Genomic DNA, 27,508 nt, shown 5'->3' with positions numbered 1-27,508 from the left:
ACCCGCCGCCCCCTCCCCCAACCACCAGCTATGCCATGGAGGGCCAACAGCTGGGAACTTGGGCTCATCCCCAGACAGGTCTGGTGGGCTTGGCGGCCAACAGGAAAACCCAGGGCTTCCAGGGGCTTTTGGCGGAGGTGGCTTGATCCCAGCCCTGGCTGCCAGACAGACAATGCCAGCCTGTCCACTCGACAGAAAAACACAACGCTGGCTGCCTGCCCCGGGGTGTTTCCAGAAGAGAAATTTAATCTAATTTACATACTTCTAGGTACATCGATAACCAAAATGTGGCCACTGAAAAAAGTTAAAAGGGCAATCGGCTCCCAGTTTCTAGCTGGCCCAGGACTGCAAAATAAAAAGATCCACGTTCCTTATTCTCTACACAAAACGCGTTTTTAAAAAAGTGAAAGGTCTAGGGAGCTATACATAGAAAGCAACAGTGAAAAGAGGGAGGGGGGGGTGAGGGTGGGGAAGGAGAGTCCCACCCCCACCCCCTCCCAGGCCCCAGAGCCCCCAAGACTCTGGGGGGGGGGGCCTTGACACGGCAGGAGGCAGCTGTCAGCTCTGAGCTCTTCCTGGCTGGGAAGGCCCCTCTTGCAAGGGATGAGGGGGAGGCGGCCAACAAGGATTTCCGTGGCATTGTGGGCTCAGGTGGGGGGCTCCCAGCCCCAGCAGAGGGCCGCAGAGGGAGCGTGCCTTCTCCTGAGCAAGCACCGTGGCGTGACGTGGTAGTCGTTCGACTCGGGAACTGGAGGGCTGGGGCCGATTCCCGGGTCTCACGAGGTCCGTGAGTGCGTGCGTGCGTGTGTGAGAGGATATTCACAGGGGCAGGGGCAAGAGGGAACCAGGACAGGGGTCCTTGGGGTCTTTGCAAGTGGCCACAGATGGCAAAAATAGCCCGCCTGGCTGCTGGACATGGGAGAACGCTGGTCTTCCTCCCTTGTGAACGGACTGGCTGCCGCCAGACACCTGGCCGCTGCTGCTGCTGAACCAAATGGGCGGGTGGGTGTGGACTGGAGGAAGATGCCCTGTGTGTGGCCCCAGAGTCCTCGGGCTAGGGGAAGGGTGGCTAGCTGGCTTCCGGTGCCCCGGCTGTAGTGTGCCCGGCCCGTGAAGGGTGCCGGTTTGAGGTTTTGGCTTGCTCCTTTGGAAACAGAAAAGAAAGAGGGTGGAGAGAGAGGAGAAAAAGGAGAAAAAGGCGGCGTGAGAGGGGGTCTGGAATGCTTATGTCAGGGTGCCTCTGCCGCCGCTGTCTGTGCCTGTGGGGCCTGAGGCTCCTCCGGCGGGGGGTCCGCTTTGGAGAAATTCATCTCTAGGATGTGCCGCTGTAAGTGCCGCACCCACTCCTCCTGGATGGAGAGGGGCCCCTGGAATTCCACCTCACAGAACCTGCGGGGGGGGGGGGGGCACGGGGAAGAGAGAGAGGAAGAAGTGGCCATTGCAGTAAGGAGAGGCAGAACCACAGCCCTGGCCGCACCCTGAGCATCAGGCACCCCTGCTGCTACTCCTTGTGAACAACGCAAGCCCAGGATGTGAGGGAACGGGGACTCAGAAGTTAGGTGTTCTCCTATGCACAGCTACCTCTATCCATCACGGGGTCATGGCAGGGTCCCCTGGAGAGACCGCTCTATGCTCAGGGCAGTCTGCTAGCTCAGGTGCTGGGTATGCGTCATTGAGCTTCCCAAACATCTCTGCCAGGTGACTGAAGCATGTGCTCTGAGACGGAATGGGACCCCAGGGAAGCAAATGCAACCCTGCCAGGCCCCAGGAGAAAAGGATGGGAGCCAGGGAGGGGGGTTGGGCACTAACTCCCACCCGCCCGACTCACGCTCCCAATTCACCCGCCCCTCACCCTCTCAGCCTCAAGTCCAGAACCCAAGTTCACAGTTCTGAGTCCTGGGTTTGACTCCTACTTCTGACTTGGCCTGTGTGGCCTGGGGCAGGCACATCGCGTCCCGAACTCTCAGTTTCCTGGACACTGATGGATGCGTGGACTTTGCCAACAATGAACTAAGACCTATCTTTTTTCCCTTAATCCAGCAAACACTTGCCAACTGCTTACCATGTGGCAGGTACAGTTTGAGTGTTTTGTAACTACGCAACTTTTAATCCTAACAAGTCTATTTGGTGGGTCTGTTATCAATCCCGTTTTATAGTTGGGAATATTGAGGTATAGAGCAGGAAATATGCTCAAGGTCACTAAACTGTGCATCAGAGCCCGCAACTGAACCCAGGTCTTGCCGGCTATAAAGCTCAAGGTCTGGGCCTGAGGCTAAGGGGTACCGCCGGCTGTAAGGATCCCTTACCCTGGGTCCAGCCACACCCCAGTCTGGCCCAGAGGCTCTGGAGGTCCTGCCCTGGGCGGGCGGTCTCCCTCCCTCCCCCAGGGGAGGGCTGCATACCTGCACTTGAGGGTGTAGATGTTGCCCACAAACTTGACGAGTGACGTCTGGGGGGGCCGGGGCACCAGGGCGGGGACTGGTCGGACCCGGGGCGGAGGTTGCCGCACCTCCTCCAGCTTCTGGTGCAGGTCACTGGCCTCCTCACTGCCCCGGGCCACAGAGGCATCTGGAGGGCGGGCTTGTCGGCGCTCAAATTCTGAGGGGGAAAAGTGGGGGGGGAGGGACGGGAGATGAGCCAGAGGGCAAGGCCCCGGAAGAGGTTCCTGCCTTTAGCGAGTGAGGGGCAGATGCTGTGGGAATTTTAAGTCAGGATGGCTGGAGACTGGCCACCTCCTGGACCTTGGGACAGGCGGGATGAAGGGTGGATGGCTGAACGGGAGGGTGGTTGGGAAAGTGATCTGAGGGGAAATGCACAGCAGAGGGCCCGGGGGCAGCCCGTGACCCTCCTCCACCAGCACTCACTGTTGATGTTCTGCCGCTGGTGCTCCTCCGCCTTCACAGCGCCTGGCGGGCTGGCCGCCAGAGGCCGCTCACCACTGTCGGCGGCCCGGCCAGCCTCGGGCCCTGGTTCACCCCCAGCACTGCGGCCCACCGCAGCCAGGCCCCCGGGAGCCAGCCCCAGGGGCGGCCGCTTGTCACCGTCGCGGCCATGGCCAGCGCTGCGAAACTTCTTGGTGAAGGGCCGGCCGCTCTGGATGTAGCTGCGGTAGGCGCCCGCCTTCTGGGGCCGGTGCTTGATCCACTCGCTCAGCGTCTCGATGGGGGAGCCATTCACGCACCACTCCGTCACGCCGAACTGTCGCAGGTGTGCCCGGGCATGGCTGGCCAGAGCCTTGCGGTTTTCGAAGTAAAGGCCACACAGCTCGCAGCAGGCCTCAGTGGCTGCAGGCAGAGGGGGTGCTGCTGAGCCCCAGCCCCGAGGGAGCAGGGGGACCCAAAAGGCACTGCCCGGGTCGAGAGTCAGTCCCGCCTCCCACGGGCACCTTGACCCCCACGGGGGCCGAGCGGCATGGCACTGCCCAGCCCGACAGGCCCTGGCAGACGCCCTCCCTGGACCCTGCCGCCCACTGCTTACAGGAGTGGGAGGTCTTCTCGTGGAGGGCCTTTGCCTTGAACGGCAGTTCAGTCTGGATGTAGGTCTTGGCCTTGACCTCTGCGGGGAGGAGGCGGTCCTCCTGCAGGGGCCGTTTGCCTGCCACGGAGCCCAGGTAGCTGGGGGCCGAATGCTTGGTGCCAGTGATGGGAGCCAGGCTGAGCTCGCGGGGTATTTGGGCTGGCCCAGCTCCGGGTTTGCCTGGCCGGCCAGCCATCGGTGCCAGGGGCAAGGGGGCCTGCATGGGCCCAGGGGCCACTGTGGGGGGCCCGTCCTCGGTCAAGGCAGGGGCCAGGTCTCCGGCCGGCGGCTCCTTCTTGATGAGGCATGGCTTGGATTTCTTCTTGAGGATCTCCCGCAGCGTGTCAATGGGTGAGCCGTTGACGGACCACTCGGTCACGCCCATCTGCCGCAGGTGTGAGCGTGCGTGGCTTGACAGGCCCTTTCGGTTCTCGAAGAACTCACCACAGAACTCGCAGCGGATGTCACGCACCGGCTCTGCCCGGGATGCTGCAGTGGGTCGGGGTAGGGGGAGGAGAGGGAGGCCGCGGCTGTTGGCAGGAAGCCTCCAAGCTCAAGGTCAGTGTTAAGTGCCCCGCTGCCCATCCATGCAATCCCAGACCTGAATGGACCCGCTCCCTCATCTGCCTCCAGAGGCCCTTGAGTACATGATCCAGCCTTTCTGCTGCTTCTGTCACCTCAAATTCTAGCTGGCTTCACGGTTACTCCCTATGACACTGTGATGGATTGAGGGGCAAGGGCTCCCTGGATCCTGGACTCAGCTGCAAGCTTGGCTGTGACTCCCTGTGTGAAGCTGGGAGTCTCAGTTTCCTCCTCTGCAAAATGGGAGATGGAAACCACCTCTCTTGTGTTCCCGGGGTCTAAAGCAGGAGCAATTCAAAACATGTGGTTTACAGCAGTCGTGGAACGCATGTGAGCACTAAGGCAGAGGCCTAGGCCGTCCTTACCTGCTCGGCACACAGCAGCTCAACCAACTGGAGCAGAATGAACAGTGACAGTTCGAGAGGGGAGCACTCTTGCTTGCTGTAATAGGGATGTTACAACTACTGCATACACGGAGCTGTTTCAGCGTTAAAGCTAAGGGCTTTACACCACTTCAGAAAACCATAGCGTTGGGAGCATGCACATCTCCATCTTCCAAAAGAGGAAACTGTCCGAAGTCACATATTGTTAGACTCTGGAGCAGCTGAGACCTTAACCTGAACTCCAAACATCAAGTGCTTAGTGACAGGGCGTATCAGAAAGACACCCATTTCCAGCACTTACACTCCTGCCCATGGCAGACATCACCAATTGATCCCTACAAGTGTGTTTTTTTCCCCTAGGAATCTGGATAATAGCCATTACCAATCAATCAAAGATGGCAGAGAGAATCTCTTTATCACTGCCTGATGACACAATTCTGCATCCCTCACAGGAATGAAGAATCATCAAGCAGCAGCTCACTCAGCTGGGGGGTCTGCATAGCAGGAACTCTCGGGTAGCCCCTTGTCCTCTGGACCTCTGTACTTCCTTTTCCATTTCAACTCTGGGTGCTCCAGGTACCCCCGAGGGAAGTGAGGGGATGACCCCTCTACCTGTTCTCCCTGTCCTGCCCCAGGGTCACACTTACACAGGTTCAAGGGGGTCATGTCTTCCCGAGGTGCCACCCAGGGACCCTCGGATGGGTGCGGTTCCCCATGAAGGGCCCCCGGCAGCATCTCCCGCTTGATCTCCACCCTCATTTGTTCAGGCTTCAGCTTCTTGGGCAGGGAGGGTGAGGAGAGGCCTGGGAACATCTTCCGGGCCGTGGGAGGAGGAGAGGCAGTTGGTGAGTGGCCCAGGGGGCTGCCTGGTGCTGGCGGCAACTTCTTGGCCAGGGGTGAGAGGTGAAGGTCCGCGGGGCTGCGGGCTTCCAGTGAGCTGCCAGGACCTCCGCTGCTCACCACCTTGGCCAGAGATTTGGGGCTAGGCCCTGATGGGTTGGGGGGTCCGCCAGGCCGGGACTGGGTCCGTCTCTTGAGGATCTCCCGCAGCGTGTCGATGGGTGAACCGTTGACGTACCACTCGGTTACGCCCATCTGACGCAGGTGCGAGCGGGCATGGCTCGACAGGCCCTTGCGGTTCTCGAAGAACTCTCCGCAGAACTCACAGCGGATGTCGCGTGCCGGCTCCGGGCCCGAGGCTGCAGCAGGAGAGAGGGGCGGTTAGCTTCACTGGCACTGTTAGGATCATCACCTGTGGGTCTCCTGGTCGGCTGGGCGTGGACAGCAGCATGTCCAGGGGCTGGGGTGGTGATGGAGGGTAAGTGCAAGGGAGGGAACTGAGGAGTGGGGTGGGGGTGAGGGGCAGACACCTGGCAGGAGCACAGGGAGGCTCTAGAGCGAGCCTGTGGGCCCTGGGTCCTGGTGGAAAAAGGACAGAACCAAGACACCACAGCTCTGAGGGTCCCAACCGGGATGGGGGCAGGAAGTGGTAGCCCTGCCATCCAGACCAGGGGCAACCATGGGCACCTTCTATACCAAGAGGCAGCACCCCACCCTTGGCCTTCATTCTGAGGGAAGGTCAAAGGCCGAGAGAGAAGGCCTAGCAGCCAATGGCCAGCAAGATCTCTGGGCAGAACTGGGCCACTGCTAAGGGCCCCTGTCCACTCCCGGCCTCAGCAGGGAAGGAGGAGGGACAGGGCTGTGACTCCCCACCCTGGGAGGGGCTCCAGGGCCCGCAGGGAGGACGGGGGCGGCTGAAGCGAGAACCTACAGAGGTTGAGAGGAGACGGCTCCACATCAGAGGCCCAGAAAATGCCAGCGGCTGCGGCGGCCGGGAGGTCCTGCTTCCCCCAGGGGCTGGCCGCACCCTTGGCCTTCAGCTTGGCCCTCTTGGCCGGCGGTGGGGGGAGGGGCAAGGAGAGGGCCGCAGGAGCGGGAGGCGGCCGCCCCAGCAGGGCCAGGGCGCCCCGCCCGAGTGGGAGGCGGATCTGGACGCCGGCCCTCCGGATGAGCCCGTGGAGCGCGTCTATGGGGGATCCCTTGGCATCCGGGTCGCTGACGCCCAGGTGGCGCAGGTGGGCGCGGGCGTGGCTGGACAGGCCCCTGCGGGTCTCAAACCAGGCACCGCACAGCCGGCAGTCCAGCTCTCTGCCCCCGTCACTATCTAAAGCTGCGGAGACAAAACACAGGGGGGCGGTTCACGGCCGCCACCTCGGCTGGCCCTCCGGGGCTGAGGCGGGAGGCCTGCTGTGAGTCTCGGCGGCCCAGGCTGGTGGGAGTCCAGGACTCGCTGCCGTGGATTTGTGAGGTTTAGGGAAGGAGAAAGTCATGTTCCTTGCCTAGGCCTTTGGCATCAAGGTAAGTGTACAAAGCTTACGGCTACAGAGACCGCAGGCTAGAGAGGCAGTGGCCCAGCTCTAATGACACACGCTCAGGCTTCCAGGCCCCCTTCCCAGGTAGCTCAGCTGTGGAAGCTGTGCAGGCTGGGCTGGAGGTGACCAAAGCAGGGGCACACTGGCTGCCAGGCATCACACAACCAAGGGCACACCTGCTCAGACCCTTGCTCCTGGAAGCACAGAAAACCGTGGAAGCAGATTCATTAGAACATGAGGTGCAACTGGGGTGCCCTGTGGGGCCGGGGGCCAGACCCTAGGCTCACTCTCAGAGCCTGAGGCCCACAACTGTGCAGGGAGGTCTGAATTCCTAAGAGATGCCCTTTGTTAAGTCTGCTCACCATGCCTGGGAGTTGCTTCCCAAGCCCTTCTTTGCCATGCCCACAGGCAGCCCTAGAGGTACAGTTCCAGCCCTGGGCACGGAGGTACCTCTGCAAAGGACACCAGGAACAAGAGGATGTGAAGACAGGGCCAAGCATGGGCCCACCTGGCTAGTGGACTGCCTGTTTACCTGCAGGACCCCAGGTGCCCCATGGGGTCCCTGGCTACCTTCACTGCCCCAACCCTCAGGCCCAGACAAGGTCAAAAGCGGCCCTAAGGGGGAGGATTACCCCAGTAAGCTTAGTAGCCACCGTGAGACTTCCAGGGGGAAGAATGGCAAAGTGAAATGGGAGACAGGTAACATGCCCAACCGGAGACACAGCACCTTGATTAACACACTCTGACCCAGCCGATCCAGGACGCGCAGGCGCTAAGGTCCCCACTGTATCCACCCGAGCCCCTCAGCCCAGCCTGAGGCCCCGCCCCTCCCCTGGCTCCCAGGACCCACACTCACTGAGGTTCAGGGGCCCCTCGTCCTCAGACTGGGGCCACTGGGCCTTTGGAGAGGCTGGCCGGGGGCTCAGGGACAGCTGGGGGCTCTTGTCCTCAGGATTCTTATGGGTAGGGGAGCCCGCCAGGGCCAGCGATGCCTTCTTGAGGAGAGGGGAGTTGGGCGGGTGGGCCAGGCCCTTAGCTGAGAAGCCAGGAGGCGACTTGATGGCCTTGTTGACAGCAGGGACATCGAGGGGCTTGGCCAGGGCGAGCAGGCCAGGTCGTGGGGCTCCAGCGACTATCTCCTTCGGCGAGTTGGACTTCTTCGTCAGGCTTGGGGGCAGCCCAAGGGGTGTGTCAGGCAGGCCCTTCTGCTTCACGAGCTCGTAGAGGAGGTCAATGGGGGCACCGCTGCTCTCCGACTCGGCCACCCCCAGCTGCCGCAGGTGGGAGCGTGCGTGGCTGGACAGGCCCTTGCGTGTCTCAAAGCAGGCACCGCAGACCTCGCAGGTGGTCAGGCTCTGGGCTGGAGGGTGAGACCGAGGCCGGGAGAGCTGTCTGTGAGCTGCACAGGCTCTGCTCTCCCATTTTCCCTCCCCTTGGGGTCCCGCTCACCCAGGCTCCTGGCTTCCGTCAACCCCTCCCACACTAAAAATGATCCTAATGAGGCAGAATTTAGCCTGTTCAGTTTTCAAATATAGGAAACTGAGTCTCAGAGACAGAGGGGAGGAAGAGTTGTGCCCAAAGGCACACAGTGGGAGGCAAAGCCCTTGGTGGTCCAGCCAGTGGCATGCTGTTCACATTTCTAATGTACCAAGGTGTCCTGGCAACAGGTTTTCATACAGACGCTGACCTGCTAGACACACACTTTAAAGAGTAGCTTAACTTGTGCCCCAGATGCTAGGCTGCGGGCCTCAGCCATGGTCTCTGTGGGGCCCTGTCTGCACACTTTTTCTGCAGAGCCCTCATCTCTACTCCTCTGCCTTGCTGTCCCCCAACGGCAGTGACCCCCAAAGACAAAGACTGGGTCTGTTTTGCGTCTTTCACATTTCAAGGGTCCAGCACAGTGCCTGCCATTACTGAGTAACGACCTGAGAATCAATGGGCAGACAAGGCAGTTTCATGCAGAAAATTAGATAGCTACCAACGATCAAAGTCAGCAAATGAACTGGGTCTGGGGGTGCGCTCCTGATGACTGTGCCCACTGTCTCTCTGGATGCTCCTCCCCTGACCAGGGCTTGAGGCCAAGCATGCCTGTGGCAGCAATAACTCATGAAAGAAAACAGCTGGGGGTCTCCTTGATACCATGAGATGCCAGAGAGAGCTGTGGCTAACCTAGGGCCCCCCCACCCCCATTAACCCTCCAGCCCAAGAGCTCCCTGAGAGCGTGACCAGCCTGGCCAGCACCCTTGTCACCTGCGCCACTCACCCTTGAGGTCCGGCAGCTCCTGCTTGCTGCCATGAGGAACCTCTGCAGCCATTTTGCTGCTCAGCCGATTGGCCACCTGCTCCAGGGGCCCAGGGACAGGCAGGCTCTTCTTGGGAAGCGGGGGGGAGCCCAAGTCCATGGCCACCATTGCGTTTTCCTCAGAACCCAGGCCTGTGAGGTTGGGAAGACAGGCTCAGCCCAGGTAAGGCGTGGGATGTCTACCCCTGTGAGGACAGATGGCCAGGGGCGTAGGGCTGGTGGCAGTGGAGCCTTCTTCCTCATCCTTGGTGCCTGCTCTCACTCTGGGACGCAGCTCACCCCATGAAAGCTGAGGCTCCATCCATAACCCCGAGCTCCGATACGACGCAGGGATGTCGAGGCCGCCAACTGACAGCACAGCCTAGGAACGGCTTCCACCTACCACAGCACAGATAGGTCACCGGCCGCAGTGCTAATCTCAGAGAATAGACCTCTCCGGGCAGAGAGATGTCTCTGGGCTCCTCTCTGCGGAGCGGAGCATCTGTCAGTCTTGGGGGGCAGGTAGGTGGCAGTCAGAAGGGGAATTCGGAAAGAAAAGGCCAGGGTCAGAGGCCACAGAGGCAGGCAGCACCGGACTGGAAGGGAGGCTCCCTGAGACTTGTGGGGAAGTCCACCAGGCAAGACAACTTCAGGGGCCTTAGGGTGGTCTTCTTATCACAAGCTAAGCCCAAGGAAAGGGTAAAGGTAAGAACTGGGAGCCTGGAACAGCCGGGGGCCTGACTGGGGACAGTGAGGATGGGAATCACAGAACTTTCTCAGAAGTTTCTGAGGCATCCAGCAAGCTGGAAAGCTTCTCTGGGTAAGATGTATATGAGGACAGGGAATCAAAGGTGAGTTTTCATGGTCTAATTTTTTTTAGAGAAAGGGGCCTGACAGGCCTGTTGAGTCCGAGTTTTAGCGTTCAGAGCAAGGAGAGAGGTCAAAATGAAGGAACGGTGCGTCAGATGGGGTCCTGGAGGTGCTCCGTGTTATGGGCAGCGGGGGGGGGGGGGGGGGGGGGGACGGACAGGTAGGTCCCCGGCTCAGTCTGAAGTCTGAGTCCTACAGAGGCAAGGAGAAAGGAAGCTGGGATTCGACGGGGGTGGGCGCCTGGGACGCCGAGGACTTTGTCAAAGTCTCCGGGTGGAGTGGGCGCATCTGTCAGTCGGGGCAGCGACCGTGTCAAGGCTGAAGTGACTTGGAGTCGGTTTCCGCGCCGGAGGAACAGAGGCTGCGGTGAGACACAAACCAGGGGCTCCAAGGAGCTTAGTGGCTATCTGTCAGATGGGGTGAGGGTTCCGCAAAGTGGCGGCGGAGAGTGTTTCTGAAGCTCGGGACCCTGCGAGCCGCGACAGGAGGCCCAGGGTCCCCGCGACTGGAGCGCTTGGGGGGAGGGGAAGTCCCGGAGACTGGACGGCGGGTGTCTGGGGCGGCGGCTGCAGCAGGGGGCGGGCGGGACGCCAATTCTGCCCTCCCCGCACCCTCCCCGGCGCGGGCTCTTACCCGGCGCGGGCGCGGGCCCGGGCCCCGGCTCCGGCTCGGCCTTGGGCCCGTCCCGCGGCGGCGGCGGCGGCGGCGGGGGTGGGGGCGGCGGCGGCGGCGCGGGAAGAGCCGCGGGGCCCGGGCTCGGGGGGCCCGGCGGGGGCGCCCCCGCGGGCGCGCGCTCACGGGCGCCCCCCGCGCGCGGCCCCGCCGCCGCCTTGCTCTCCGCTTTTGTCACTCGGCACTGGGCGGTGGAGGCGGCCATCTTGGCTCCGGCGCACGCGGGGCGGCCGCCCCAGGCGAGAGCAGCCGAACGCCGAGTGCCGCCGCCTCGGAGCCTGCTCCGCTCCGCCCCACCCCTAGGGGTGCGCCCAGGGCGGCCAGCCGAGCGCCGAGCACCGCGAACGAAACCCTCGTCCCCGCCCGACCAGAGGAGAGCTCGCGCACTCACGGACGCAGTGCTACTAGCGGCTGCCAGCATTGCTGCCCTAGCCTGGTTTCAACGGGCCGAGACTTTGTCTCCGTACCCTGGACATCTCTAAGACTACGATGGGAATCCTCCGGCCACACGCATTCGCCTTAACAGCATCCAGGCTCCTAGAGCCCGACGGGCGGAGCCAGGACCTGCCCGGGGACACTGTTTCATTCCCTTCCTTGGAAGTCTCCCCTCCGGGTCAGGAATCCTGGAAGACACCTGATCCCCAACCAGGAGGATCCCCCAACATCATGCTGGCATCCAGTTGTCCCCTGACGGCGCTATCTGGCAATTCTGTTGAACTCCCCACAAGGCTGGCACCACATTTCAAGCGCAACCTGCTTCTCCCTTCCCCAAACTAAACGGATTGCCCCCAGCTGTTACTTGACAGCTGAGTGGGACCAGCATCTGACCACTGCCCCGCCCCCAACTTGGAGTCCGCTTCCTACAGCCCACTTTGGGAGGCATGGGAGATCCTTCTAAGGATGGCCGCTTCTCGTGGTTGGTGGCCAGACTTGGCCAGACTGTTGGACATCGTTCCTCAAGGCTTCTAGGATCGTCTCAACCACTCCTTAACACCCTCACCCCCAACATGTTCACTGAAAGACTGATCATAACCCTAAGCCCCCAAGGACAGGGCCAGTGTGGAACCAGGCTGACTCCTTTGTCCCAGTGACATGGTCAGCTTCCTCAGCACTAGCTGGGGGCTGGTACACTGGTCTTCTGGTAGAAACAGAACCTGGCTGCGGGTTGCGTGTTGCCATCCCCTGGGTGCCTGAACCAGGTGCCAAGTAAAGGGTGTAAGCCTGACATTCAGGACTCCAATCAGAGAAAGAAGGGGCCAAAGTTGGAGCCTATAAACTGCTTCTGTCCCCCTCCTTCATCCCCTCCCCCACTCCCACCTGCAACTAGCCAACTTCAGAGCAAACTGCACCTCCCAGCCACCACTGAGACACCAAGAAACCTAGCCAGGTATGTGAGCTGAGTGCCTAGGGGATAGCCTTCACAGAGGCAAGAAGCCTGAGGTCACGGCCCCACTCTGCCTCTCTCTGAAGTGTGACCTCAACCAACCACTATCCTCTCTCTCTGCCTCAAATCTCTTCCTTGTCCAAGGATGGGAGGGGGCTTCAACAGCCACACTGTTCCCTTTGCAGACCCTCAAATGTCCTTCACTGGTAAGGGGTCTCGTGGATGGATCCAGCAAAGGCAGCATATAGATCTAGGGTGTGTGTGTGTGTGTGTGTACGCACGCACACTAAGTCACTACAGTCGTGTCTGACTCTTTGAGACTCTATGGACTATAGCCCGCCAGGCTCCTCTGTCCATGGGATTCTCCAGGCAAGAATTCTGGAGTGGGTTGCCCTGCCCTTCTCCGGGGGATCTTCTTGACCCCAGACTGAACCCACATCTTTTATGTCTCCTGCATTGGCAGATGGGTGCTTTACCACTAGCACCACCTGGGAAGCCCAGGACCCTGAAAACTCCAGGTAGGAGAAACAGAAGGAACCCTTGGCCCCAAGCAGCCCCTGGACAATTCCCCTGTTCAGGTACCTTCTCCATTCCTCAGAGCCCACTTTCTCCTCACTGCTGAGTTTTTCTCCTGTGAGGTTCAGTAAAGACTCCCACAAAGTCAGGCTTTGTAAGGCTGAGTCCTTCATATTTCCACTTCCTCCATGGAGTCCAGCCCCAGGCTCCTTCACCAAAAGATTACTTCTGGATCATCCCAAGCCTCTGACGAGACCACCTAACGTGGTGTTCAGAAGTCTAGCTGTGCTGCTTTGTGGCTCTGGCAAAGCAGATGACCCACAGTTTCCTTATCCAAAAGACAGGAACACAGAAATCCTCAGCTCCACGGAATTGTTTTGAGGTGTAAGTGAGATGAAACCTTGGGACACAGCAAGCACTCACTTAAGGGATGGGTCATCAATGCTGCTGGACACAGTGCATGCGTGTGTGCTCAGTTGCTCAGTCATGTCTGACTCTTTGTGACCCCATGGACTATAGCCCACCAGGTTCCTCTGTCCACAGGATTATCCCAGCAAGAATACTAGAATGGTTGTCGTTTTCTCCTTCAGGGGATCTTCCTGACCCAAGGATAGAACCCGCGTCCCTGTGGCTCCTGCGTTGGCAGGCGAATTCTTTACCATTGAGCCATCTGGGAAACCCAGAAGAACACTGTAGAATCTAGAAATGTAAATCTAGATGTAAACCACTCAAAATCTAGAATGTAAACTCTAGATCTACACTGTCCACTTGGATCACCACTAACCTTGTACTAACTGCCTTTGACTCAACAGCCATATGTGGCCAGTGTTGACCCTGCAGTATGAATCTCTAGAGAACATTTCCATTGTCTCAGAAAGTTCCACCAGACAGTGCTGCTCCAGGAAAAAGACATCATTAAGCTCAACGATTCTGAAGCTTATGCTTTCTGGGCTTTCAAACTCCAGTGCCACATACTTTTAGCTGTATGACCTTGGGCATATTAATGAAGGTCTCTGAGCCTCAGTTTCCTAATCTGTAAAATGGGGATAATAACACCTGCCTTTAAAGGGTTGTTTTGAGGATATAAATGAGTTCATATTTGCAAGAGGCTTAGGAAAAGCTTATGCTTTCTGGGCTTTCAAACTCCAGTGCCACATACTTTTAGCTGTATGACCTTGGGCATATTAATGAAGGTCTCTGAGCCTCAGTTTCCTAATCTGTAAAATGGGGATAATAACACCTGCCTTTAAAGGGTTGTTTTGAGGATATAAATGAGTTCATATTTGCAAGAGGCTTAGGAGAGTATCTGGCTCCTAGTAAAGAGATCAGTAAGCCTCTGTTACAACCACTGTCAGGCAGGACAGGGAGGAACTGGACCTAGACAGAGCCCTGGCCCAGCGACTGAGTAAAACAGAAAGGACCCCTAAGTGGCAGGACAGTAGTCAACCTACTTGGTAAAGTGACTTGAAAACACTTAAAGGAAAGCAGAGTGGCGGCCCACCTCCCACTCCTCCATCCCTCCAGGCCCCTGGGAAGGGTCAGGGCTCTAGCCCTGCCTGCCCCTTCTCCCCTTACCATCTCCGTAGGCTGGCCCAGGGTCCTCAGCCCAGGTGGGTGGGAAGGGCACTGTAAGAGGTAAGCGGGGCCGGCGGGAGGTCAGGAAGCCACTAGGCGGCACCCCGGCTTCACGGCACAGAGGGCTGGGGGGCCGCTCAGCAGCCGAGGTGGCCAGCAGCTCTTGCAGGATGTTGATGGGCGAGACGGTGAGCTCCCAGTTGGTGATGCCAAAGTCACGCAGGTGGGCCCGGGCGTGGCTGGAGAGGCCGGCCCGAGTGTCAAAGCCGGCCCCGCAGAAGTCACAGCGCATCAGGCTGAAGGTGCCCGGGTCGAAGTTAGCCACTGTGGAGAGAGAGAGGGGGGACATGGACTGCCTGGGCAGGGGGCATGGGGGCGGGTGTTACTCTACATCCTCCGCTCTCCCCGTGCCCAGGGCTGCTCCCTCAGCGGATCACACACCCAGTGCGGGTCCTCACCCTGGATGCCTGCCTTGCCCTTTGCTGTACATGGCTCCTGCTGCATCTGCTCACTTCAGGAAGCCTTCTCTTCATGGCCTCTACTGTCTCCCTTCACACAGCTCAAAGCATCAGGGACCTCACCCCCAGAAATACTTCTCCAGGATGGATTTGCAGTCATTTGGATGAGCCTCTTTCCTCTAGAGCTCATGTCTGTATCACCCCAGTGTTATCAATGAAACCTTGGCTGAATGAAGCAATGGATCAATGGATGGGATGCCTTCCTCTGGGAATCTGCTCAGATCCCCTAGACAGAGTTGGGGATCTTCTCTGGGCTTCCCCACACCCCTCCCCGAGCTGCCCCCATCACAGCCCAGGTCACTTATCATTGTAACTGCCTAATTTTGTGGCAGTCGGTCCCCTGCCTGTTCCCTGCATTGCACACACACACACACACACACACACACTCTCAAACACCATACCAGCCCCTCCCCGTGTAGGCTCCATGTCTGCCAGCCAGCCAGAACTCCCCAGGGCACTCATGTGGAGACAGACCTCTGTAATCAGAACCTTGGTGCCTGGGAATCCACATACCTCACAGGCAGCCCCAGGGGTTCTGAAGTCAGCCAGGGTCCCACCATGCCTCTGGGACTGTGCACTTGGGAGGCAGGGACTCATGTTCTGTTCATTGTGGTGACCTCACTCAATAAAGATTTGTCGAATGAAGGACTCAATGATATTTTCTGCCTGGGGCTGACTCCTCAGCCCACACTCCAGCTACTGGAAGGGCCAGACAGCTGGGATGTCCCCACATCTCCTCTGATGCGGTGACCTTGGCCCCAGCTCCCTGCCTTCACCCTGCTGGGCACTACAGGAGGCTTTAGATTGAGGGTTTGTTGGTTCAGGACTCAGCCGCCCAGCTGTGCATCTCCCCGGCCTTGGCCTCGGAGGGAGGTGGGTGCTGGAGTGGAGCCACCCTACCTTTTTTCTTCTTCTTTTGGAAGGAGAACCTGCGCTCGATGGCCTTCACCTCCTCAGCGGAGATGAAATGCCGCACGTTGTAGCTGACGCCCACACGGTTCAGGTGGCCCCGCACGTGGTTGGCCAAGCCGATGCCATTGTGGAAGCGGTCGGGGCAGTAGGGGCATTTCCGCTCCTCGGGCTTCAGTGCCACCCCTGGGTCCCCATCCAGGAATGGGTCCAGCCCCAGAGGGCCGCCCAGTGGCGTGTCCAGGAGCAGGAAGTCCAGGGGGTGGGCGCCCCCCAGCCCCAGTTCCCCAGGCTGCAGCCTTGGGGGGGCCCTGGCCGCCGCAGCCATGACTCGTGGCCCGAGCTTCGCCACCAGCACTACAGGCACCATCCCGCAGAGCTGCTGCTGCTGTGCCCGCGAGGCCCCCGCTGTCTGCAGGGCTTCTCGGAATGTCCGCTTCAGCTCCAGGGCTGGCTGTGGGATGAGGCTGGGGCTGGCTGGCGGCGCAAAGACCCTGTTTTCGGGGGGAAAGTCCATCTCTGAGGCCAGCAGTAATTCCTCCTCCTCCTCCTCCTCCTCATCTTCCTCTTCGCTCCATGGGTGCCTCTGGTCCTCCAGGTGGGCTGGGAGCCCCTGAGGCTGGACAGCACTCTTGCTTCTGCTGGCCTGTAAGGAGTAGGCGGAGGATGCTAGTGGTGAGGGAAAGGTTGGCCTTCCCAGGGGCCTCTGGCTTGAGCAGTGTGGGAGTGGCTTTGACAGTGGGAAATCCCTCATGCCCAGCTGCTGGCAGCCTGGGCCAAAGGCCAGGCTGGGGTCGTATCCAGCAGGATTCTCCCGCCACGTGGGGGCCAAGAGCGGCTCAGCTTTGCCAAAGTAGTCGGCAGCCTCAGAGAGTTGGGTGTAGGCATCCTGGCTGGTGCCGGGCCGGCTGGCAGGGCCCTCCTCCTCAAAAGCCTCAGCATCCTCTTCCTCCTCCCAGTGGGAATGAGCGTGCATCAGCCTCACGTGCTCCCTCAGCAGGCTCTCACTGGGCGCGGGGAAGCCACAGAAAACACAGGCGCTGAGGCCTGAGGGGTCTCCGTAGGGCTGGTAGGCGAGGGAGGTGGCGTCGGGGCCTGGGCTGCCTGCCCCGCTGCCACCCCCGAAGGGCTCCTGGGCCGCTGGGCCCCGCGGCTCCTGCACGTGCAGCTTGGCGTGCTGCACAAAGGCCTTGGAGGAATTGGTGCCAAAGACGCATCTTGGGCACTGCAGCCGTGCCTCCCGACCCGCATCACCTGGGACCTGCTTTAGCTTCTGGATCTCCTCGATGATCTTCTCCCGGGAGGCCTGGTGCAGCTGGCGGTGCCGCTCGAGGGCACTGGGGTCAGCGAAGGCCCAGCCACACTCGCCACAGGCCAGCGGGGCCAGCTCAGCCGGCGGCTCCTGGCCCGGGGCCCGGCGGTGCTGACTCATGTGCTCCAGGAGGTGCTCCTTCTGCTTGAAGTAGATGCTGCACTCGATGCACGGGAACACGGCTGGCTCCTCGTCTTCGTCCTCGTCGGGGCTGGCTGCCCCCTCGGGCACCTCCTCCAGGAGCTCGCACAAGTAGGGCCTCGTCTGGACGGAGGACAGCAGCGGTTGCAGCCGCTCCACAGATGCCTCTGAGTTCACCATCCAGGTCTGCGTGGCCACCTCTGAGGCGGACCGGGGCAGGCTCCACTCAGACGGCTGGGTCAGGCCCTCCAGGGTGCCCACCACTGGCCCATCCAACGTCTTCGTGGTATCGTCTACGGGCACGAGCACTGTCCTGAAGGAGGTGAGGGGTGGCGGCTGGGGAGGCAAGTCCATGTCCAGCTCCACGTCCTGGAGCGGGACCGCCTCGTCTGCGTCTTGCAGCCAGTCGAACCTGGGGCGGCCCCGGGGGACCTTCTCAAATACCTTCGATTCCCCCTGGTGGTGGTACAAGAACCTTCTGGAGCCCTCCAGCTCAGCATGAGGCTTCATGGTTCTCACGATGACGGGGTCCTCGAACCTCTGCTCAGATGGGAGGTCCTCCCCAGCCTCCTGAATCAGGGGGTGCTCCCAAGGCCCCCGGCCATCCGGGGGGCCTGGGTAGTGGCCCAGGGGATGGGGTGAGGGGGAGCCCGGTTGGAAGTCCAGGCTGCCTCCATCCCAGCAGCTGCAAGGAAGGGCCAATGGGGATAGATTAGCCACAGGCCTCGGTTTCCTTTCCTTGGGCAAGGGACAGTGAGGGGGTGGGGGTGGTTCCCAGGCAGTCTGAGACAGGTTCCAGAGAACTCAGCCAGTGGGCCACCTCCAAGAGGTGGGGAGTGTGTGTCAGTTGGGAGGTCGGGGGAGTATGTGTGGACCCTTCCAGAGCAGTTGGGTCAAATACAAGATCCAGCTCCCAGGGTTCATACTTGTGTATGGAACTCAGCCCTGCTGCACTGCAGGGGGTGGGGGCGGGTGTGTGTGCGTGTGCGTGTGCGTGTGCGTGTGCGTGTGTGTGTGTGTGTGTGTGTGTGGAGTGTACAGAGACCACAGCGGGGATCACAAGGAATGTCTCCAAGTCTGATGGCACAGTCAACTCTCATCTGTCCCCTGGGAGGGTCCTAGATGACCTTCCCATTTTGGTTACGTCACAGGCTGCTTTTTTTGTCTTGGTCCTCCCCAAATTGGAGTGATTTGTTCATTGAGTTTCCTCTTTCCAGCAAATTTGGTAAAACTTGGCAGCAGAAACCATTCAAGAGAATGCACTTTCCTCCTGGGACGAGGGCAGAGTCAGGCCCTGCTCAGCCTGTGGCTCCAGTGAACCTGCCCTCCTTTGAGGGGAAAGTGGAGGCGTGGCAACCTCACTAGGCCTCAGTTTTCCAGCCCTAAAAATGGGGACAAGTCCTGAGAACCAACAGCTTCTGTGCCTGTATGCAGTGACTGAGGGAGTTTTCTCACACCCGTAATCAAAGAAAACTTAACACGCTGCAGGTGCTTATTTAAATTATAGCAACCACAAGCTTTCAAATGGGAACCTTGACCCCGTGAAGTGCAGGGTGAACGTGACACAACTCAGTGCTGGGAAACGCTTCACTTGGCCTGAAGCCTGGCTCCCAGTAGGCCCACGACCAATGTGGGTTCTTATTATGACTGTTCCTGATCGATTTCTCTCATTTTCAAGATCTTGCCTCCATGAGCGGCTATGAATCACACCCATGGAACAGATGTGGAGATGGGTTCCACTGAGAGACTGAGCAGAAATCATGGGGTTACCTCCATGTTAACGGGACCACTCCCTCCAGGGCTATGGCAAAGATTCAGTGGGGTAAACTCCCGCACTGAGAGCTTAGTATACAGAAACCACTAAATAACAGAGAGCTATTATTAATCCCAATATGGATGCTGTTACACATTAGCGCCTGCCCATCCATTTAATAGGGGGCTTCCCTGGTGGCTCAGATGGTAAAGAATCTGCCTGCAGTGCAGGAGACCCAGGTTCGATCCCTGGGTCGGGAAGATTCTCTGGAGAAAGGAATGGCTACCCACTCCAGTATTCTTGCCTGGAGAATCCCATGGACAGAGAAGCCTGGCGGGCTGCAGTCCATGGGGTTGCAAAGAGTCGGACACGACTGAGCGACTAACAGTTTCACTTTCAAGCCATTTAATAAAAGGTTGCTGTCATCAGCACTGCTGTTGATTCCTGCTCCGACGCTACATCCCTCTGGTCTTCGAGGTGAGGTTGTGAGATGCACTACAAGGACTCCATTTACAGATGAGGAAACTGAGACTCAGAGAGGCCGAACCTTATTCTAAGGGTCACCTGGCAGAGACAGGACTCCAAGGGTCCAACCTCCAGGCTCCTGGCCTTCTGGCCCTGCTCCCGGCAGGGATAATGAGAGTTGACTGTCTGTGTTCATCCCAGTCCTCCCACCACCCCCTGCAAGCGCCCAGGGGCTTGCCTGAGGGGAGCCACCTCCTCCTGCCTGGTGTCCTGATTCCCTTCTGACCCCGTCTCATTCCTGGGGGCTGCTCTTGGGCCTAGGTGTGTCCTGCTTGCCCCCCTGCCCTCCCTGAGGTCAGGGCCAGCGTGGCAACTCACCAGCTGCTGATCCGATGGGTGGCGGAGGTGGCACGGGGAAGGGCTTCGCTGAGGCCAGGATGGGGCTGCCCATCTGCAACAGAGAGGGGAGACCCTGAGGGGCTGGGGTCCCCCTGGCCGGGGCCCTTCACAGCACCCCAGCTCTGGGAGCCCGACCGGGCACCTTGGAAGGGCCCAGCTGGCTCCCCACCCCTCTCCCCTGAGAGGCCTCTGGCCTCTGTACTCCTGAGCCCCGAAGGGGTTTCTCTGGAGGAGTCCTCTTAGCTTTCCTAGGGGACCACCAGGACTTACTGCCTTTGGTCTTCCTCCTTTTGTCCCCCACCTGGCAGCCAGGGTGATCTTTTTTTTTAAAGTCACACCCTGGTAAAAACTTGCCTGGCTTCTCATCATACCTCTAATAAAAGCCAGATTCCCAACTACCACCCGCAAGGCCCTGCGAGGTCAGACCTTTGCGGGTCTTTCCAGCTTCACCGCCTTCTCCTCCTCACCCCTCTCTCACTCTTCCCAGACAGCTCATGAAGCTTCAAGCCCACCTAACTCTTTCTGGCCTCAGGGCCTTTGCACTGGCTATTCCCTCTGCCCGGAGAACACTTCCCTGGCCACCTGCTAAAAACTGAGCCCCTGTGATTTTCTCGCTCATTACCTTTTTTCTTTTCTCTCCTTAGCACTCTCTGAAATTGCCAGGGTCCTCCGCTGGCACATAAGCCACCCACCCCCACCCCAGGGGCCTCGCTCACTGCAGCATCTTAGTGCCGGGCACATGGCAGGTACTCAACCAATAGCTGCCAGATGAAGAGTGAGGAGTCCTTGAGCCTGAGCTGCAGAGGGCCCGTCCCTGCCTCCTGCCTCCCAGACCCCCTTTCAGGCCTACGACTTGGAATCACATCCCTTCTAGGAACCCTCACACAGATAGAGCCAACTCTCCATTATCCGCCTGTGGAGCCAATGCCTGGAGTGACCACAGGAATCCTGGCCTGTGCCTCCTCTGCCTGCCGCGCCTGCCTGATGCAGGCAAGCATGCCAGTCGGGGCACAGGCCAATTGCTGGGGCCAAGGTTAACGCACAGGGAGATCTTGTGCCCCATCCAGAGCCCAACAGATGCAGTTACTGGGTCAGCTCCAATTTGAGGATGGTCCAGAAAGAGGGCTAAGCGCCGGGGTTGGTACTGATACTTTTCCCAAACCCCTACTCTCCAATTTGCCCAGGAGATTGAGAGCCGACTGTCAGGGGCCACAGAATTCAGAGCTGGTGAGGGTGGAGGGTCGCGGTCAGCAGGCTGTGATCGCCGCCACAAGGGTCTTTCTGTGGGGCCCGAGAGAAGGCACGTGACTGGCACGTGGCCTCTGGGAGGTGAGAGTGTGATGGGGATATAGGAGTCTGCATCATTTAGAACAGTTTCTGAAACGTGGTGCTGCTTACTTGTGGGGCCGAATCATTCTCTGGGGTGAGAGAATGCACATCCTGTGCATTGTGGGATCTTCAGTAGCACCCCTGGCCTCCACCCACCAGATGCCAGGAGCCACCCCACCCCCAGCCTTGAACCTGCAGTCATGACAACCAAAATTGTCTTCAGACATGGCCACAGTGTCCCTTGGGGGCAGAATCTCCTTCCTTTGAGAAGCTCTGTGGTAGGCGGATGGGGAGCAGGGCCAGGTCAGGGTTGAGCCTGGATGCAAGGGTCAGGGGAGTGCTGGAGAGGGTTCAAGGTTTGGGGAATGAAGGCCTGGACCAGCTAAGGGAGTGAGACCCCTAGAAATGTGTCTCTTGAGAACACAAGAATCCCAGACGTGAGCTTCTTGGGAGAGGCCAGCCAGTTCACGCAAGTCAGAGGGTCCAGATGTCCTGATTCTGAGATTCTGGGACCCCAAGCTCCTGAGATTCCGAGTGTCCCAGATTCGCTGGTTCTGCGATTGCCGTTGTCTAAGAATTCTGCGAGCCAGGGGGCCGTATTGGCCTCTTTGTTTGAGCGGCTCCAGTGAAGCACCTATTTTTAGGTGCTTTGGAGGAAGCAGACCAAGCAGGGTCCCGTATCCAAGACTCCTGGGGGACCTGGGGGCTCATCCAGTGGCCTCCACCGCTGGGAGGGGGTCCAGAAGTCCCTATGGGTCAGAGAAGGCACCTTGGATGCAGCCCCCAGTGACGGCCGTGCCAAGGGGCCCTCATTGACTCCTGCCATCTGGGGTCCCCGAGAGGGTCTGAAAGTGAGCAACTGAAAATGAGAAGGATGTCCGTGAGCAGCTTGAAGCCCAAGGCAGGCAGCTTGGCAAAGTGGCCAAGAATCTAAACATCAGAGTCAGACAGATCCAGTTCAAGGTCAAGCGGGAAACTGAAGGGCATGCCTTTCTTCCTCCAAGCCTGTTTCCTCCTCGACATAAGGGCAACAGCTATGGCCCCAGTCTCGAAGGGCCAGTGACGGGCGCCAAGGAAGATTACAGAATAAATGCTCAATCCAGAGAGTCGGCAGTGGGGGGGAGGAAGGGGGGCGGTTTGCCCAGGTTGGGGTTCAGGGTTGGCTCAGACTCCCCCAAGATGGAAGGTGGAGGCTTGACTGAGAACCTCAGGCCCACTCACTCCACACTCTGGGGCCCCATGAAGGCAGAGAGTATGCACTGCTCAGCCCTTAGCTCCCTGGTCCCAATGCCAGGCATGAACCAGACTCTTCAGAAATCCATATAGACCATCCCAGCCCCCCAAGCTTCAGGTGCACCCAGGAGGCCAACCAGAGAAGCCAAGCATTGGGTGAGGGGCTTCAGGTGAGGCCACGGGGGCTCCAGGCCAACAGCCATGATGGAGGACAGAGGAGGCAGTGGATTCATCCATATCTAGGTGGAGGAGTTTGGAGGTAGCCCCTCCAGGAGTGCTCTTGAGGGGCTCCCAGGACTAGGCAGGGATGAGGGAGGGCCCAGGTTTCAGCATGGAATGGCAGCCTCAGAGGCTGTTCCTATTTATAGGCATCACAAGACTCCTAGGGCAGGTGCCTAGGGAAGGCGGGGTGGAACGGGCTAAGAGGGCAGTGGGGCAGACACTGTCTGAAGCCCAGGCCCTTCTCCACCTTCCAGGCCATGACCCTACTCCAAGTCAAGCCCCAGCCCCATGCCCCAGATGCTCAGCGGTACCATTAGGAGTAGACCTGTCCCCCCTCAGCAGCCACACCCCCGCCTCCTCCCCAGGCACATGCCCTGGACCCTGGTGGACTCCCCGGGGGAGTGAGCACACACCTACCCACCTACCTACTTTCTCCTTCTCTCCAGACCTGCGATTTTTCTTTTTCTTTTTTTGGCCACACCATGTGGCACGTGGGAATCTTAGTTCCCTGACCAGGAATCGAACCCACGCCCTCTGCAGTGGCAGCGTGGAGTCTTAACCACTGGACCACCAGGGAAGTCCTCAGACCTAGGACTTCTGCCAGGTAGAGTAGAACGCCCAATTCCTCAGAGCCAGATCCAAAGAGGGCCCTAGGCCCCAAAGTCCGTTCCCCAGGACTCCCACAGAGTCAAAGTCCTGGACCTGCCCTGGTCAGCTGCATGACTTGGGACACGGTCTTGCCTCTCTTTGGGCCTTGGTTCCTAACAGTTTGGGGGAGGGTATGGTTCTTTGAGCAGGGGTCTTGCCCTCTCGTCCTCCTGCATGACACCTTCAGGTACCACTAGTCACCTCCACACCACTGCACATGTGGAGGCCCCTGTCTGGATGTCCCCTGCCCCCTGCCTGACTCACTGTTCCTCATCCAGGACTCTGGGATGTCCCCCAGCCTGGCCATCGCCCATTGCATCCTCTGCAACTATGTCTTAACAGCTGGTGGCTGGTCTGGCTGTCTGACCCCAGATGGCAGGGTCCAGCAGGGGTGGAGGTGGAGTGTATGCTTGGTCCCTGGCTGCGCACCAGTGTCCAGTCCCGAGGAGGTGAGCATTCCATGCTTTGTAAGTAACTAAGCATCATGAGCCTCACTAAGGTGAGCTGGGGCAGGTCAAGGATGCCCTGACATAGGGTGGTGGTGAAGGATGAGGGCTGTCAAGCCAGGTTACTGCCTGGCTGTGGGCCCTTGGGAAATTGACTTGACACTTTAGGGTCTGAGTTTCCCCATCTCTAACGCTGGATAATGATAACTGAGGTTACCCCACACGGTTCTTTTGAGAATGACAGGAGATGATCACATAAAGGGCTTGGCATGTAGGAGACCCATGATGAAGTACTTGGAGAGTCCTAGAAACCAAGGCCTTTAGAGCAGGCCAAGGAGATTAAGGGAGACACGGAGTGCACCAGCCTACACGGCACCCACCACTCTTCAGCTACACCAGGCTCCTGCCTGGCCCTTGACTACACCAGGCTCCTCCTTACCATAGGGCCTCTGCACATGCCGTTTCAAATTCCACCCCTTCAGGGAGGTTTTCCCAGGTCCCCCCAGGCATGATCCTGGCACTCTGTTTAATACCCTCACAGCACTTGTCACTACCTGCCCGTATGTTATTTACACAGTTGCCTGTTGTCTGTCTCCCCTACTAGAACGTCCGGTCCCTGAGGGCAGGGACTCTTGTCGCTTTTGCTTACAGCTGTATCCCCAGCAGCTAGAATGCAGCCTGGCACATGGTAGTTGCTGAGTATTTAATGAGGGAATGACAACTCTTTAGGTGGGGATGGTGCAAGATCCCCTTTAGGTGGGAAATCGAGGCAAAAAGGGAGGGCTGTAATCCCTGACTGCCCAGTCTCTCCCCGGCCACTAGGGGGCATAAGCTGTTTGGGCCCCTGGTTCAGAAGTGGGACTCACCAAGACGGTGCATCAAGAAGGAACTGGAATAGACTGACGGGAATGGGGGCATACCTGGAGAACAAGTGGGTTCAGGGAGGGGAGCTCGGGGGTGCTAAGCTGAGCATCTGGACCCCATTAGTATACTCAGAGAAGGAAGCCAGGCAGACCTGAGTCAAGTCCCAGCTCCTTGCTCTCCACCGGGGCAGGCCTTGGTCAGGTCATTAGTTCCCAAGACCTCTGTTTTCACAACTGTAAAGTGGGCAACTAAGCAGAAGGCAAAGGCTCTGAACCCAGACAGAATCAGGATCCCAACTCAGCCCCTGATGGGCTGGGTGACTCGGCCCTCCCTGAGCCTTGGGGACCTGGCTGGATGCTCCCCTCAGGGCCACAGGGCCCACCCTCTTACCAGAAATGCCACCTCTGCCATCCAGAATGTCTCGAGGGCCCTCCTTGGTGACAGGCAGGTAATGGGTAGACCGGAAGATGCAACCTTCCCCCTCAGCAACCTCGGCCCCACCTTCGATGTCCTCCCTCGGCGCTGGGCCAGGCAGTCTCTCGGGGCCTCGAGGGCGATCTGGGGCGGCCAGGCCGCCTGCCAGGGGCCCATCCATAGATGCTTTCTGCTTGGCTCCACTCAGCTGCTGGCCCGGCTCAGTGAGGCATTGTAGGTCTGGGGGGGGGGGGGGGCGGAGGGGGTAGAGAGACAGGTGCTCAGGGGAGGCTGGAAAGGGATTCTGCCTCAGTTTCTCCTTCCTCGAAGCCCCTGTCCTCACCCTTGTGGCTTGGTGCCTCAGTTTACCCCCCAAGCACAGATGAGCAAGTCCATAGTGCTGAGGCCCTATCCCTACACGTTGATCTCAATGGTCTCTAATCTCAGCATGCCTCGGCTTTCGTCCACAACTCCTCTCCTTGCACTGCCTCAGTTTCCCCCACTTTACAGCATTCACGCTCAGACACCTTGTTTTCTTGCAGCATTAAACCTATTACTTCTCCTAGATGCCTCCCTTCATTCATTCGTGGTTGCACTTTTCCCAGTTGTGAACTCACTTCCATGCACATGCATATCCTATGCGTGTGCCTCAGCACTGCTACACTCTGATCCCATACACTGTCTCAAGTCCCCCCATCATTACCCCTGCACTTTTCTCACTCCTGTTGCCCGGATCAGTTACCCCTCACTTTTCCCACACTCCAACCCTCCGTCCACACACAACCTTAGGGTTCTCCAGCATTAACCCTTTCACCCTCACACTCAGCCGCAAGTGACCCCAGCCTTAACCCTCTTGCTTCACCCCAACCTTACCCCTCATGCATACCCAGCCTGGATTCCTCCATCCCACCCTCCCAAGATCTCTCCAGTCTGCGGGCAAAAGGGAAGGATGGAGCTCCTGGTCCAGAAATAAGGACCCTGGGGAGGCCATGGGGGGTGGGGGCTGTCTTCTCCACCTATAAATACCTTCAAGGTAACGGCAGAAAGTGAAGGGCAGGAATGAGGCGCCCTCCCCAGGGAGATGGTAGGGAGGCCGATCCCAGGCAACCGGGGCGGGGCCGGGGCTCCAGGCCTGGCTGCAGGCGCTGCCCTCGAGGGCCTGGGGGCTCCCAGGGGGCCTATCCGTGGACTGGCCGTTGTGGTGGGGGTCCCTGCCCAGGCCCCGAGGAAGCACCTGCGGGTGCCCACCGGGTGGGCACTGCCCGCGGGGAACGGGCGGGACCGCAACTTCGGAGCACTTTGGCAGCGTGGGGAAGGGGGTTCCCTCCTGGACGCCCCCGGGGGTCGCAGGGGTGGTGGCGGCGCCGCGCCAGCACACCCCTCGGGGCGCCAGGGTCCACGCGATGCGCCCTCCGCCCGTGCACCTCGGGGCGGGAGACCCCGCGGGACGAGCCGAGGTCGGGGGGGGGGGGGGACACCTGCCCCAAGACCCCCGCTCCTCCCCACAACCTGTGCGGCCCCGCCCCCGACCAGGCCCCGCCCCTACAGGCCCCGCCCCCGCCCCCCGCCCCGGGGGGTCCCGCCTGGCCCGGCCCGGCCCGGGCCTCCCCCTCCCCGTGCCGGCTCCGCCCCGCCCGCGGGCTCCCCAGGCCGGGCCGGGCCTCACCGGGGAGGCGGCGCCGCCGGCTGGGCGCCGGGGCTCGGCGCTCCCTTCTTTGGTGCGGCCGTCGCTGCCGCTACCGCCCTTGCCGCTCCCGGTGCCGGTGCCGCGGCCTCCGCAGCCGCCGCCGCCTCCACCGCTCGGGGGACATTGTCCCTTTAAATCGCTCCCCCCGCCGCCCCGCCCCCCCGGCGCGCCGCCGTGACCTCAGCGCGACAGCCCCGCCGCGCCGCCATGATGGGGAGGTCCAGGGCGCCCCCCCGCGCCACCCCGGTGGGGGGGCAGCCAGCAGGCGCGCCGCCATTTTGGGAGTGGCCAGAAGGGTGACCCTTAAAGGGCCCGCCCGACCTGAGAGTCCAGGGAGAGGCTCTGTTACCATGACAACACTCTTGTCCTCCTGTCCCCAATGGCTCTTCATCACCCCACTGGTTCTTCCAGTGCTAGGCCCGCTAATAGCACCAGAAGAGTGGGGAGGGGGCAGAGAAGTTCCCCCATGGGTCATTCATAGGTCATTGAGGACTCCACATGGCCAATCCCTAGCCTTCAGACCCTTGCTGCCTTCCAACCACGAGCTCGTTCCCTCCTTCCCCATTACCTACACTGGACTTCAGTACTTTCATGCCCCTAGAGCTGGCCTAGGTCCCCAGTGCAAAGCCCCCCACCTTTCCACCCAACCCCCAGGATCACAGTTGCCAAGACGACCCCATAATGTACACAATGCTACTTCTCCCACCCATCACCCATATACATGTCCAAACTACCCATTCATCTCTCCACCCATTCACCCACACACCCAACCACTCATTTACCCATCCAGTCGATTAACCACCTAGCCATCCACCCCCCAACCACCTATCCATCCATCCATCCATCTATCCACCCATCCATCCAAACACTCACTCAATGACCATCCACCTCCCATCAACCTACTCATCCATCCACTACCTATGTAAATACCTACTTATCCATACAACCAAGCAAGCATCCACCCATCTCTGCACATAATCCATAATCACCCAAAAGTGAAGTCACTCAGCCGTATCC

General features: G+C 59.6%; 1 protein-coding gene across 7 annotated transcripts; it reads right to left on the bottom strand.

The window, feature by feature from the left end:
* Nucleotides 1-226: 226 nt before the first annotated feature.
* WIZ (WIZ zinc finger) lies at nucleotides 227-26,576 on the bottom strand. 7 transcript variants are annotated; one of them, XM_061150001.1, is made up of 13 exons: nucleotides 26,471-26,576; nucleotides 24,781-25,044; nucleotides 19,628-19,700; nucleotides 15,570-17,716; nucleotides 14,152-14,475; nucleotides 9,117-9,287; nucleotides 7,710-8,213; nucleotides 6,253-6,651; nucleotides 5,129-5,680; nucleotides 3,478-4,005; nucleotides 2,865-3,284; nucleotides 2,403-2,598; nucleotides 227-1,389 (listed from the first exon to the last, which is right to left on the bottom strand). In XM_061150001.1, the coding sequence occupies exons 2-13, from the start codon at nucleotides 24,983-24,985 to the stop codon at nucleotides 1,230-1,232; spliced, it is 5,679 nt and encodes a 1,892-aa protein (XP_061005984.1). In that variant the 5' UTR covers nucleotides 24,986-25,044; nucleotides 26,471-26,576; the 3' UTR covers nucleotides 227-1,229. The 7 variants fall into 7 exon arrangements, with proteins under 7 accessions (XP_061005984.1, XP_061005986.1, XP_061005985.1 ...); XM_061150003.1 differs by lacking the exon at nucleotides 6,253-6,651; XM_061150002.1 differs by lacking the exon at nucleotides 9,117-9,287.
* Between the last annotated feature and the right edge of the window lie 932 nt (nucleotides 26,577-27,508).

Source organism: Dama dama, chromosome 9 (assembly GCF_033118175.1).
Source record: "Dama dama isolate Ldn47 chromosome 9, ASM3311817v1, whole genome shotgun sequence".
Lineage (NCBI taxonomy): Eukaryota > Metazoa > Chordata > Mammalia > Artiodactyla > Cervidae > Dama > Dama dama.
Note: the sequence above shows the minus strand (reverse complement) of the source record. Positions and strands in the feature narration are given on the sequence as shown.